The 11,510-nt window shown below is 30.5% G+C and overlaps 3 protein-coding genes and 1 long non-coding RNA gene across 4 annotated transcripts in view; 2 read left to right on the top strand and 2 right to left on the bottom strand.

Annotated features, from left to right (window-relative positions):
• The first annotated feature begins 834 nt into the window (after window positions 1-834).
• Window positions 835-2,363, top strand: LOC123655582 (post-GPI attachment to proteins factor 2-like). Its single transcript, XM_045591351.1, has 3 exons — window positions 835-1,253; window positions 1,866-2,084; window positions 2,160-2,363. Exons 1-3 carry the CDS (start codon window positions 842-844, stop codon window positions 2,285-2,287), a joined length of 759 nt encoding a protein of 252 aa, XP_045447307.1. The 5' UTR covers window positions 835-841; the 3' UTR covers window positions 2,288-2,363.
• Window positions 2,364-3,659: 1,296 nt separating this feature from the next.
• LOC123655576 (L-2-hydroxyglutarate dehydrogenase, mitochondrial) lies at window positions 3,660-6,218 on the bottom strand. Its single transcript, XM_045591345.1, has 4 exons — window positions 5,880-6,218; window positions 4,929-5,798; window positions 4,636-4,856; window positions 3,660-4,209 (listed from the first exon to the last, which is right to left on the bottom strand). Exons 1-4 carry the CDS (start codon window positions 5,951-5,953, stop codon window positions 4,049-4,051), a joined length of 1,326 nt encoding a protein of 441 aa, XP_045447301.1. The 5' UTR covers window positions 5,954-6,218; the 3' UTR covers window positions 3,660-4,048.
• A 2,231-nt stretch (window positions 6,219-8,449) lies between these two features.
• LOC123655578 overlaps window positions 8,450-11,510 on the top strand; it is a 5,060-nt gene continuing 1,999 nt past the window's right edge. Inside the window, exons 1-5 of the mRNA XM_045591347.1 lie at window positions 8,450-8,542; window positions 8,700-8,840; window positions 9,142-9,291; window positions 9,798-9,865; window positions 9,948-10,177. Coding sequence (XP_045447303.1) covers window positions 8,465-8,542; window positions 8,700-8,840; window positions 9,142-9,291; window positions 9,798-9,865; window positions 9,948-10,177 — 667 coding nt within the window. The 5' untranslated portion in view covers window positions 8,450-8,464. The remainder of the gene's footprint in view (window positions 8,543-8,699; window positions 8,841-9,141; window positions 9,292-9,797; window positions 9,866-9,947; window positions 10,178-11,510) is intronic.
• Window positions 8,673-11,510, bottom strand: part of LOC123655589 — a 6,439-nt gene continuing 3,601 nt past the window's right edge. Inside the window, exons 2-3 of the long non-coding RNA XR_006743428.1 lie at window positions 9,675-9,770; window positions 8,673-8,823 (exon numbers count right to left, since the gene is read on the bottom strand). This is a non-coding gene — a long non-coding RNA (uncharacterized LOC123655589). The remainder of the gene's footprint in view (window positions 8,824-9,674; window positions 9,771-11,510) is intronic.

The following is an 11,510-nucleotide window of genomic DNA, read 5'->3' as shown; positions in this document are numbered from 1 at the left end:
AGGAGTACTGATTAGGGGTTATCCATAAATTACGTGACAAGTTGATGGGGGGGTAAGGTTCGACCACGGTCTTATATATAAGTCAGGAAACTAAAAGAAAATTCCAATGGTGAGAGATTAGTACAATAATGTCATAACTTTTTGTTTGCATCAACGCTACTTTACGTCATTACTATCGGTGAGTGCGGTCACATGGTGCGGTGCGCACCGTACACGCTGGTTGAGTGACGCTTCATTGTAATTGGTTATATTTTAAAACATAAATGCCATCACGCCCAGCGATCGTCATGCCCCTGGTGGCTGAAAACCATTAACCCGACGTACCACTGTAGTTGCCCGATCTGTGTATAAGACCGTGGGGTCGCCGAAGTGTGATATTACATTATAAGTTGGGGGGTTACAAAATATTTGACATTACTTGTTAAAATATATTATATCTAATTGTTGTACCTTTCCTCTAATTGTAAACGTTGCACCTTTGCTTTCATGTGCACCTTAATGAAATATGCTTATATTATAACATTAACAACACAACAACAACCTTAACCATAAATTAAGTAGTTTATTTTTTTATTAATTCAAGTATCAAGTTGATTGTTGCGAATAAAGTAATTAAAAAAAAAGAAACAACAAAATAGGTCCCATGTGTGCATTAAGCATTTGCAGCACAGTTTTCTAATTTCACATTGACATTTCATAATTTTGACGCTAAATGTCATTTGACAATAATAACTGCATTATGCATCATCTAATCTGTGATAAAGGAAGTTGGCTTTAACACTCTTACACAAGTATTATGAAGACTTTATTAATTTAAAAATATAAAATATAGTTTAAGTAAATGTATTTACCTCTTCATAATGCAACTGATAAAAAATACATCATTAAAATCCCTATTAAGAAATTGGGCTTATTTACAGTTTCGTTGCCACTGTTTGCGTTCATAACTTGTGTTCTACTAACATTGTATAAAGATTTTGAAAATGCGAATAATACGCATTGTAAAGTGCCAAATATATTTCCATCGATATCAGCATCTATAGGAAATTATGAACCACAACGCACAATATGGAGAACCGCTATATACAGTCATGCTCCACTAAGGTTTTTTATAATTTATTTAAGATGGGATTACTATAGGGAAATTATTAGCCACAGTTGTATATTTATAGTTAAATTAGCAGTATTTTTAAACGTTATTGAAAATTTATCGTTAATAGGGTTGACCCATTGGACTTCAACTTTGTCCTACCGTGAGTAATGCCCTTTTCAGTTTGCAGGTGTTGTTCTATAAGATGTTTGCAGCTGTTCATGTACTTAGTTTATTCTAGTTTTTTCACATCAACTGAGTTTCTTCATCATGGTTATGTTAGTAGTGGTAAAAAAGATATCAATTATTTTTAATTTTTTATATAAAACCATAGTACACTTAAACTTTATATTAAAACTATTAAGGTTTACTAACAACAAAACATTTTAGTTTATTATCTTTTGTTTAAATCAGTACTTCATATTATAGTATGAAATAAATGCATGAATTTTAGTGTTTTCATATTAAAGTTAATAAGTAAGAGGTATTATTTTGTAATGTTTATGCGAGTTTCACTCATTATAATTTAACTACTTTTTCGGATTTTATGGCGGTTTATTAAGTTTCCAGTCCTTCCTTGATCATGGTTTCTGTAAAGTATCCAAAACATTGAGCATTTAAAAAACTTAATAAACCACGATAAAATCCATAAAAGTTTTTTGCATTATAAATTATGAGCTAATCATGGCTGGTACACATTTCTTAAAATAAATAAATTTTTATATAAATAGTAAAGGGACTGATCATTTGTATAATATTTTTAATTTCTTTCCAGCATTTCATGAAGCATGTTTTAAAACTTTTATTGGCACTTCAATATTTTACATGTTTTTCACATGCATGATGTTAACGAAATATAAACGACTGCCAGCATTGACACGTCTAGAAGTATATTCAATGAAATTAAAGTGGAGAGCTTTTTTTGTAAATATAGGTTCTTTTGCATTTGCAGCTTATTTTTTCTTAAGACACAATAGACTTTGTGAACCGTATGGTAAGTTCTACTAAAACTATAAATTTTATAAATGTTTTAAAAAAAAAACTAATAAAAAAACTTTACTTTTTTCAGTTTATTCAATGTTTGGGTTTTCTGAGTACATTGTTGTAATTAGCAACATACTATTCCATATGACAACCATATATGATCTCCGAAGGCAACACATCTACTTTACTAGAAAAGGATTTGTGTTCGATTGACTTAGGATTGTAAATAACATTTTTATAATAGAAGAAGGTGTGGTGGAAAATGATATAAATCAAAGAATTCCAAGTACAACCTGATATTTTCATTTGCATATTGCTTGATATATTAAGTTATTGTATTTATGTACCATTTACTATGTATGTATATATATGTATTTGTTATTTATTAATATTGTATATATAGAATATGCCCTTAACATCTAAAGCATGGGTGTCCATAGTTTTCTTTTTATTACAAGTTTAGGTTTGTCAAATTATGTGATAAGTAATCAAAATAATTATACATAAATTAAGTGTTGTAAAAAAATAGTTTACCTTTTCTCTACACAATTGATATGGCATCATTTTCGAAAAAAGGGCATCTAGTAGAAACATAATTATTTCTGTGTAATCCTCAGAACACCACTATAACATAAATTTTAGAAAAATAGTTATAGGTGATAAGTGTTCTCATTTATTTGGGTGAATTTTAGTGTACTGATATTTAAATGTGGTATTTCTAACTAATAGATTCTTAAAACTGACAATTTTATGCATGCTAAACATATTGCATGGTTGAGAATATAAATAAGCGTCTTTTAAATTTCAAACTAGTAGCTATTCTTAGTATTCATATACATTCTTTTATACAAATATCCTTCATATAAAAATTATCTCTATAAATAGTCAACTATAATATAAAAGTTGTCCTATATATTATAATCTACTCAGATATTTTTAAGTGAGTTCATAAATAATGAACACCATCCTTCATTCAACCCACATTATGTATCACAAAATAAAATCTTTGTGAGCGAAATAAAAAATAGATCAGTATTACAAAATAATATTCTCTCTCCCTCTTTTTCTCAGCTTGTAAACATTCCACAGTTAGGTATAGAATTGTACTCATGAGCAGAGGGATTGGACTTCTTTATACTTTTATACTGTCGGTCCCGTAGGTTAGCAGATATACATGTCTCAGATTTTATTATGAAATATATACATATCATGTTTACTTTACTTCTTAAAGAACACACATTAAAGACAAACAAACCTATAACTATTAGGTTTCAATATATGTATAACTTTATCTACTATATATTAACAAGCTAATCTGGCAAATTTCGTATCGCCATGATTTTTCTGAATGTATATATTTTTTTATTTACCTTGAACTGGCAATAACGAACGCAAAGAAAAGAAATATCCTTAGGTGCAGATATACGCAAGTCATGCGCGTACGTACATTTCGACGATTAATTTTTTATACATATAATTAAATTAAGATATAACAACAAAATCATTAAAAAGTAATAAATTTCAACTCTTATTCAACAATTTGATAGAAAGAAAACATTTTACTAGCTAAATAAAACTAGACCAATTAGTAATAAAATAAGTTTTATTAAGATTACATTTCTCTTAAATTTATAATACACATCATATATTACATACAACGTGGTATTAAATTGTACGAAATATGAAAACATTTTTATCACAGTGTTAAAAGAATTAACAACATAAAAATATAATGAAAGCAGTAAACAATATAACAGAAAAGCATAATAAACTTATGACTAGTTCTAATAAACGAAATGTTGCATTATGAACTAATAAAATATTCATTAAAAACATTTTTTATAATAAAATTGATAACTACTTGTATAGTATACATATAAAGCCATAAAATTATATACAGCCAGATCAAAAATTATGACCTAAATAATAATTCCAAGTTTTTGTGGTAAAAAAAATTAACAAACCGCACATATATCATAGTTTGAACTCATCTTTTATCTTGTCAGCTATCATTTTGGCAATTGCCAAAGAAGATGTGGCACCAGGTGATGGAGCATTTCTGCAGTGCAATACTCTGCTGCCAATAGCTCCCGATCCAGGTTTAGAGTCAAATACAAAATCCTCTATTAATGTGCCTAAAATATTAGAGATATTTATTCATTATTTTTCCCTTTTATTTTATATGTTCATAAATATATTGAAATAGTAGTTGTTCCTTATTTAAATATTAGCTGACCCGGCGAACTTCGTATCGCCTAACACAAACTTTATCGTATGGTATTAAAGTTCAAATTGACTTTTAAGTATTATCACAAATCTTTTGAATGGGAGTATAGAAAAGTGTTGTTTTTAGACTTTTTCAGGATATTTTAATTTTTTTTTTTTTAGAATTTTTCTCTCCGTAAGAACCATCCTCGTACTTCAAGGAATATTATAAAAAAATAATTAGCGAAATCGGTCCAACCGTTCTCGAGTTTTGCGCTTAGCAACACATTCAGCGACTCATTTTTATATTATAGATTAGCCTACAATTGTTAAAATTGCAGAGAACAGTGACTCACCGTCTTTTCCCAAAGCTTGTGCTCTTACTCCAGCAGGTCCTCTTTCTACATCACTTGTTGTTATTTCCTGGATATATTTCTGAACTTGCATTACTTGTAATGGCATAAACACTGACCTCATCATTTCTTTTAAACCAAAACCAGCATATTTTAAAGCCATCTTTTGGAAGCCAGAAAAATTTAAAATTTCTTTCAATTCCTTTGAGTTTACATCACTCCACCTGTGAAGTTATTTGGAAAATATATAAAAATTAAAAATAAACAAAAAAAAGTAATAACTTAGTAATACTTACTTATAACCTTCTTTACAAAATGCTAAAATTGCATTAGGGCCTACAATAACTCGTCCATCTATTCTTGGTGTAAGATGAACGCCTAAAAACGGAAACCTGGGATCGGGTACAGGATATATATTAACCTTAGCAAGTTGACTTTTCTGTGGTACTAAATATAAATATTCACCTCTGAATGGGATAATTTTCGGCTCTTCTGGACATCCAGTTAACATGGCAACTGTGTCTGATTGTAAGCCACAACAAGTCAATACATACTTAGCTTGTATAGAATTTTCTTTGGTATCTGTTATTGTTACAGGATATTCAGAATTTTCACTTTCTGAAAACCTATTCACTTCAAAATTTAAATAGGTTTGTCCACCCATGCTAACAAAATCATGCACATATGAATTTGTCACTTCTCCCCAATCTACAATACCTGTATGTGGAGACCACAATGCTTGCACTCCACTACAATGTGGTTCTAATGCTTTAATTTCTTTTGAATCCAATAAAGATATATCTTTTACTCCATTCTTTACTCCACGTTCATATAAGTCTAAGAGACGTGAAACTTCAGATCTATTCGTAGCAACAATTAATTTACCACATTTTGAGTATTTAATACCTTTTTCATCAAAATATTTATATGAAAGATTGAGGCCTTCGACACATAATTTTGCTTTCAATGACCCAGGTTTATAGTATATACCTGCATGTATTACTCCACTGTTATTGCCACTTTGGTGAAATGCAAATCGATTTTCTTTTTCGACAAGAGCAATATTTAAAGTGGGATGTTTTATTAATAATTGTCTCGCTGATGCAGAACCCACTATACCTCCACCAATCACAACAATATCGAAATGCTTTTTTTGTACACTATATCTGAAAACAAAAATCACCTTGAAATACACATTCAAGGGTACTGATACTAGAAAGCTTTATAAATTTATATTGATTACATACCTTCGACAATTATTAAACGACGTCGTCAATCGGTAATGGTTAGCACCCGAATACAATTTATTAACAAGCGACATTCTAATTTATAGCAGTATTTGACTTTATAAAAATAAGTGTCATTAGTTCCTTTGAGTATCTTTTTAATAGCGATTTATTCCACACTTTATCGGGCTTACAAGCACGCCAACATATAATGTCTAAACAAATACTGATTACGATATGGAGATGTATCAAAGGAATGTTTACAATATTCCGCAAGGTAGGTAAACTAAATTACTAAATATGTCAAAATAATCAAAATACCTGCCATATACCTGCTCAAAATGACGTTAATAACACAGAGATGTAATTATAGGCTATTAATCGATTTTCGTTACAATAATCGATTTAATTAAACTGACGCTGATTAAAATTAAAATAGATAAATTATAGTCCATTTTTTTAGAAGTGTCTTATTTATTAAAAAACCGTGTCATATGCAATTCACGATTTTTCCGCATTTACCACTCACTTTCACAACAAATTAGCTTACCGACATTTGTAAAACACCATTGACTATTTATTTCACTGAAAACAAATACTTAACTAAAGTTCTAAACTATTAAAAATAGGTAAAAAAACTTTTTAAGTTAAACGGTTTTATGTTAAACATACATTGCAATGTTTAAGATAAATGTACTAAAAACCAAAAAATAATAAAATAGATACAGTCGTGGGAATTATAAACATATGCATAGACTAGACTAAAATAAAACCGTGGGGCACGTCAATTGTCTACAATCGTTGATTAAAATGTTTGTTTTGTAATGTTACACTATAATTAGGCAGTTGTTCAACCGACAACGATGGACGTGCGATAAGTAGGGCTAGAATGTGGAAACAAGCTAGCAAGCTCGATTATAAGCGAGTTTTAGGGTTTCATAGTGGTGAGCGAGTAGTACTTTTATCATATGTTTTGTCGATTAAAGACAAACTACGAGCAGTGAAACGGTTCCTCGCCAGCCAGCAGTGTGAATGTCCAACGATAAACTAGTTGAAACATCTCTTTTATTTACATGGAGTGTATAACTATTGGAATTTCCATGAGCAAGAAAATAGTAAGTAATTTCCTCACCGTCTGCGGGCCAACTGCCTATTTTAAAGACGAATTAAACGATTCTTCTATCGCACATTAAGTCGATAATTTGTAGACAATTGACGTGCCCCACGGTTTTATTTTAGTCTACTCTATGCATATGTTTATAATTCCCACGACTGTATCTATTTTATTATTTTTTGGTTTTTAGTACATTTATCTTAAACATTGCAATGTATGTTTAACATAAAACCGTTTAACTTAAAAAGTTTTTTTACCTATTTTTATTTTCTAGTTTTTAGTTTTTATTTTGCATTCTGTTTAATTCATTTAGTGCTTCATTATTGCAAGGCCCATCTTAAATATTGAGGTTGTATAGTGCACTGTATTCTTCTTGTCAAGCCCTTTATTTGATATATTGGTGGGATTGATAAAAAATTGTTATCAGACATTTGGTAGCGGCGGCCAGCTTAGATTTCAATTTTGCATAGTAAATTGTATTCTACTTGTTGAGACCTTTCATTTGATACCCATGTTGATGGGATTGATAAAACCTAAGTTATCCGCCATTTTGTAGAGGCCGCCATCTTGGATTTTAATTTTATATAGTACATTGATTATACTGGTTGAGCACTTTCATTTGATACCCATATTGATGGGATCGATAAAACCTACGTTATCCGCCATTTTGTAGCGGCCGCCATCTTGGATTTCAATTTTTTGTAGTATATTGTATTCTGCTTGTTGAGCCCTTTCATTTGATACCCATATTGATGGGATTGATAAAACCTACGTTATCCGTCATTTTGTAGCGGCCGCCATCTTGGATTTCAATTTTTTATAGTATATTGTATTCTGCTTGTTGAGCCCTTTCATTTGATACCCATATTGATGGGATTAATAAAACATAAATTATCCGCCATTTTGTAGCGGCGGCCATCTTGAATTTATAATGATAATGAATAAACATAATTGTATTGTCACCAAAATCCAAAGTGTATACAAAATTTCAGATTAATCGGTTGACAGGAAGAGGGTGAAATTTGAATTACTAAATTTGACCCAAGAATAAAAAATAAAACAAACGGGGTGAGCTAAATAAAACCGTTTAAAAATACGAATATCGAGAGTATAGATAATAAATATTTTTATTGAATATTTGTAAGAATGTGGCAACATTAATATTTTAATTATAATCGTTTTGGTGGTTGGTTAGAACACTTCTAAAAAATGGAATATATTAATCTGTGCAGTCAGCGACGGCGAGTCAGCTGTTTACTTGTTTACATATAGTGTTGTTATTTTTCCTATATATACAAAGTACCCTGTAATATTCTGAAAGTCATTCAAGTCGCACGAGAATTAAGTTGATTAATTTATTTTAAATTCTTAGACGCCAACGGTGACAATTTCATTTATCGGAGGACTTTAATATTGTATTGTACAAACACACTTATTGAATGTATCGTAGTATTAATAAATTCGAATTAAATTAATTGTTAACTTAAAAAAAATGTCTGTTGCAAAATATTGCGTAAGCTGGAACTCTTATGAAAACAATATTTGTAACGGCTTATCGAAACTGCAACAAGTAAGATTTTTTATTATACTTATATATACAGTTCGCAAATAAATAATACTTTGTTTGTGAACTTTAAGCTTTACTTTAAATATTCATATTAGTGAATATACATATATAGTGAACGTTAATGAAAAATATATTCAAAATATATATTTTTTTATTTTAGAATGAAGAGTTTGTGGACATGACGCTGGTTGCAGATGGTCATCTTGTTAAAGTTCACAAGAATCTTCTTGCACTCGCTAGTCCATATTTAAAACAAATTATTCAGGCTACGCCATGTCAACATCCTGTAATATTTTTTAGTGTAAGTATTAGTAATATAATATAATTTTTTAATTTAGTTTTAACCACCTGATCCATGTCCACTTAGCTGGGAATAATTTTAAATTTTAAACAGTAGTGCCATAACTAACATTGTCGATCTTTCCGCATATTTTAAACTATGACCAGATAAGATACTATTTGAGGAAGAATTTATCTTCAGTCAATTTATTGTATTAATCTCTTGATGATGTGGTCCAGTAGTTTTAGATGATATCTCCTGCAAACCTTTAACTCTTAATTATAGGAATATAAGATATGTAATTAAGAAAAATTGTTTTCAGAATATAAATCACAAAATATTATGCCATATTTTAGAATATATTTACACGGGTGAAACTCAAGTTGAAGTAGAAAGATTACAAGGATTTTTGGCTGCAGCTAAAGAGTTAAAATTGCCGAATATTGATAATTTTTTGACACCAACACCTGAGGTATGTGTATAATTTAAGAGCATGTTAAGTTTCTAAATAACTAAACTGAAACTAATTTATTTAAAAAAGTAAATGCTTAAAATTACAATTAGTCACAAAAGGCAAACATCAAAGACAAGACAAAAGTTAGTACTACAGTCATTAATATAATTATAATACATTTTAATTGTATCACATGTTGAGGAAAACTTTAGAACAGCTTAGAAACCTTTCTTAGCCATTATTAGCCAACTTAGACTGATATTGGGATTAAGCTGTCATGACATTTTATTTATACAGCTATGTCCGCAAAAAAGTGTACGGCTCATCTGATGGTAAGCAATGACTGGTGCATATACCTGCCTGTATTACCAAAAGGGTCGCAAATGCGTTGCTGACCCTACCTGCAATCCCCCAGGCAGTGGTGTAGCGTGCGGGGCTATGTTCCCGGGCAGCACATAGAAGGTTTTTTCATAGGAGATTTTTTCTGCTTTTACCTGCTTAAAATAAATTAATTTTGATTACAGGTTAGTGAAAAAATTACCACTAATGAAGGAGTTCCTGTTGAAACAAATGTTATACTGAAAGACCAAGGGTATGACTGATATATATCTCAATTTATTATTTTATTTGGAATACCGGCTAAATAATTCCTTTTATTTTTTGCAATATTTTAGCGACAACAATAAAGACAATTGCGATGTTGACATGCCTGTATCATTTGATAATATTTGTGATGACATTGAGGATGTGAGTGGTGTACCTAGAATAGATGATTTAGTACAAATCAACAGTATACCTAAACAAGTTGAAAATTATACTGGTGTCGATACTGAGATGGCAACTGAAATAATTAATGACATGGAAAATTTTAACAATCCTATCGTGCTGAAAATAGATACAGCCGGTAAGTATTTTTAACCCACTTAAAAAAAAAGGAAGGCTGTCAATTCAACTGTATTAGTTTTTTTCTTATGTGTGTTCGTTACCTCAAAGCTTTTTACATGATTTAAACAAATATAATATTAACAAATAAAGCATTGGTATTTAAATAAATACCTACATTTTTAAAGGTGTTCCTAAATTGCTTAGAATATTGTCAACATCAAAGTAAACTAAATAAATAATTGTCCACGTAGTAAACAGTAATGAATATTCAAAATTAAATTTAAAAATTATAGTCAGAAACTAAATTAAAAGAAGTAAAAAACATCTAAAGTCATAAGATAAAGTATAATGCATAATACATACATAAATAACAACACATAACATACATATTGCATAACAACCGCTTGGGTGTACTGGTGCGAGTAGTCCCCTAAAACACCGACGGTTTGTGGGTTCAATTCCTGCTCGGGATGGATACTTGTATTTGTTCAAATATTCCTTTCCGGTTTGGATGTCTGTCTTTGTGGGTCTTCCACCGTGCCTCGGAGAGAACGTTAAGCTGTCGGTCCCGGTTGTTATCATAATTACATAATCCAACATACAGGTGTAGGCTTTGTCCCTAGCTATACTAACTTCAGATTTCTTCTTTTGGAGTTGGAGAGAAATAACACTTTTTGCTGTTTGGATCGGAATGTATTTGTTTCAAAAACTTACGACTATATATACAAAATCTTAATGACATTAGGAACGTCTTACATTAATTTTAAACAATATTTAAAATTTGGCTGTCCAATGAGGTTGCTTACACATAGCGAAATAGTATGTAATCATATTATGCATATGCGTAATGTAGGTAAACCCCACACAGGCATACAAGGCAACATATCCGCCAACCTGCAGTGGAGCAGCGGGGTTGATTAAGTTCCAATCCTTCTATATGGATAAAGAGGCCTATGCCCAACAGTGGGATGTTACACTGAATACGTAACGCATAAAGTATAATTTTACAAAATTTGAGCGTCATCGAAATCTTCGATCAAATCGGATGATTCTTTTTTTAATCGCAAGCACTACCTTAGCTTTTAGATTAACTTTTATCTTGTCATGTGGACCACATACAACTTAAATTTGATTGAGGTCTGAAGAGTACTTTTTGAGTTATTCCTAATAATTTTATTAATTATTTAATTTTCTACCTACGTTGTTTTTGGAGTAAAACTTCTTTACGCACGCTTGACTTAAGGAGCTAACTGGTGAATGCGTGACGAGAGCGTTACGAAAAGTGTGATCAGGCGAGGCGAACGGAAGTTGAATGGGCGATATATGTAAGTGAAGATAGAAAGTTTTATTTC

Source organism: Melitaea cinxia, chromosome 8 (assembly GCF_905220565.1).
Source record: "Melitaea cinxia chromosome 8, ilMelCinx1.1, whole genome shotgun sequence".
NCBI lineage: Eukaryota > Metazoa > Arthropoda > Insecta > Lepidoptera > Nymphalidae > Melitaea > Melitaea cinxia.
The sequence above is the reverse complement of the archived record's forward strand: the minus strand, read 5'-3'. Positions and strand labels throughout refer to the sequence as shown.

Bases quoted from the DNA above. Each gene is read 5' to 3' on its own strand.
- LOC123655576 (XM_045591345.1), bottom strand. From the start codon at position 5,953: ATGTCGCTTGTTAATAAATTGTATTCGGGTGCTAACCATTACCGATTG. The intron at 5,799-5,879 runs GTATGTAATCAA...TTTTGTTTTCAG, and splicing joins TCGTTTAATAATTGTCGAAG to ATATAGTGTACAAAAAAAGC. The intron at 4,857-4,928 runs GTAAGTATTACT...ATAACTTCACAG, and splicing joins TTTTGTAAAGAAGGTTATAA to GTGGAGTGATGTAAACTCAA.
- LOC123655582 (XM_045591351.1), top strand. From the start codon at position 842: ATGTATTTACCTCTTCATAATGCAACTGATAAAAAATACATCATTAAA. The intron at 1,254-1,865 runs GTGAGTAATGCC...ATTTCTTTCCAG, and splicing joins GACTTCAACTTTGTCCTACC to CATTTCATGAAGCATGTTTT. The intron at 2,085-2,159 runs GTAAGTTCTACT...TACTTTTTTCAG, and splicing joins TAGACTTTGTGAACCGTATG to TTTATTCAATGTTTGGGTTT.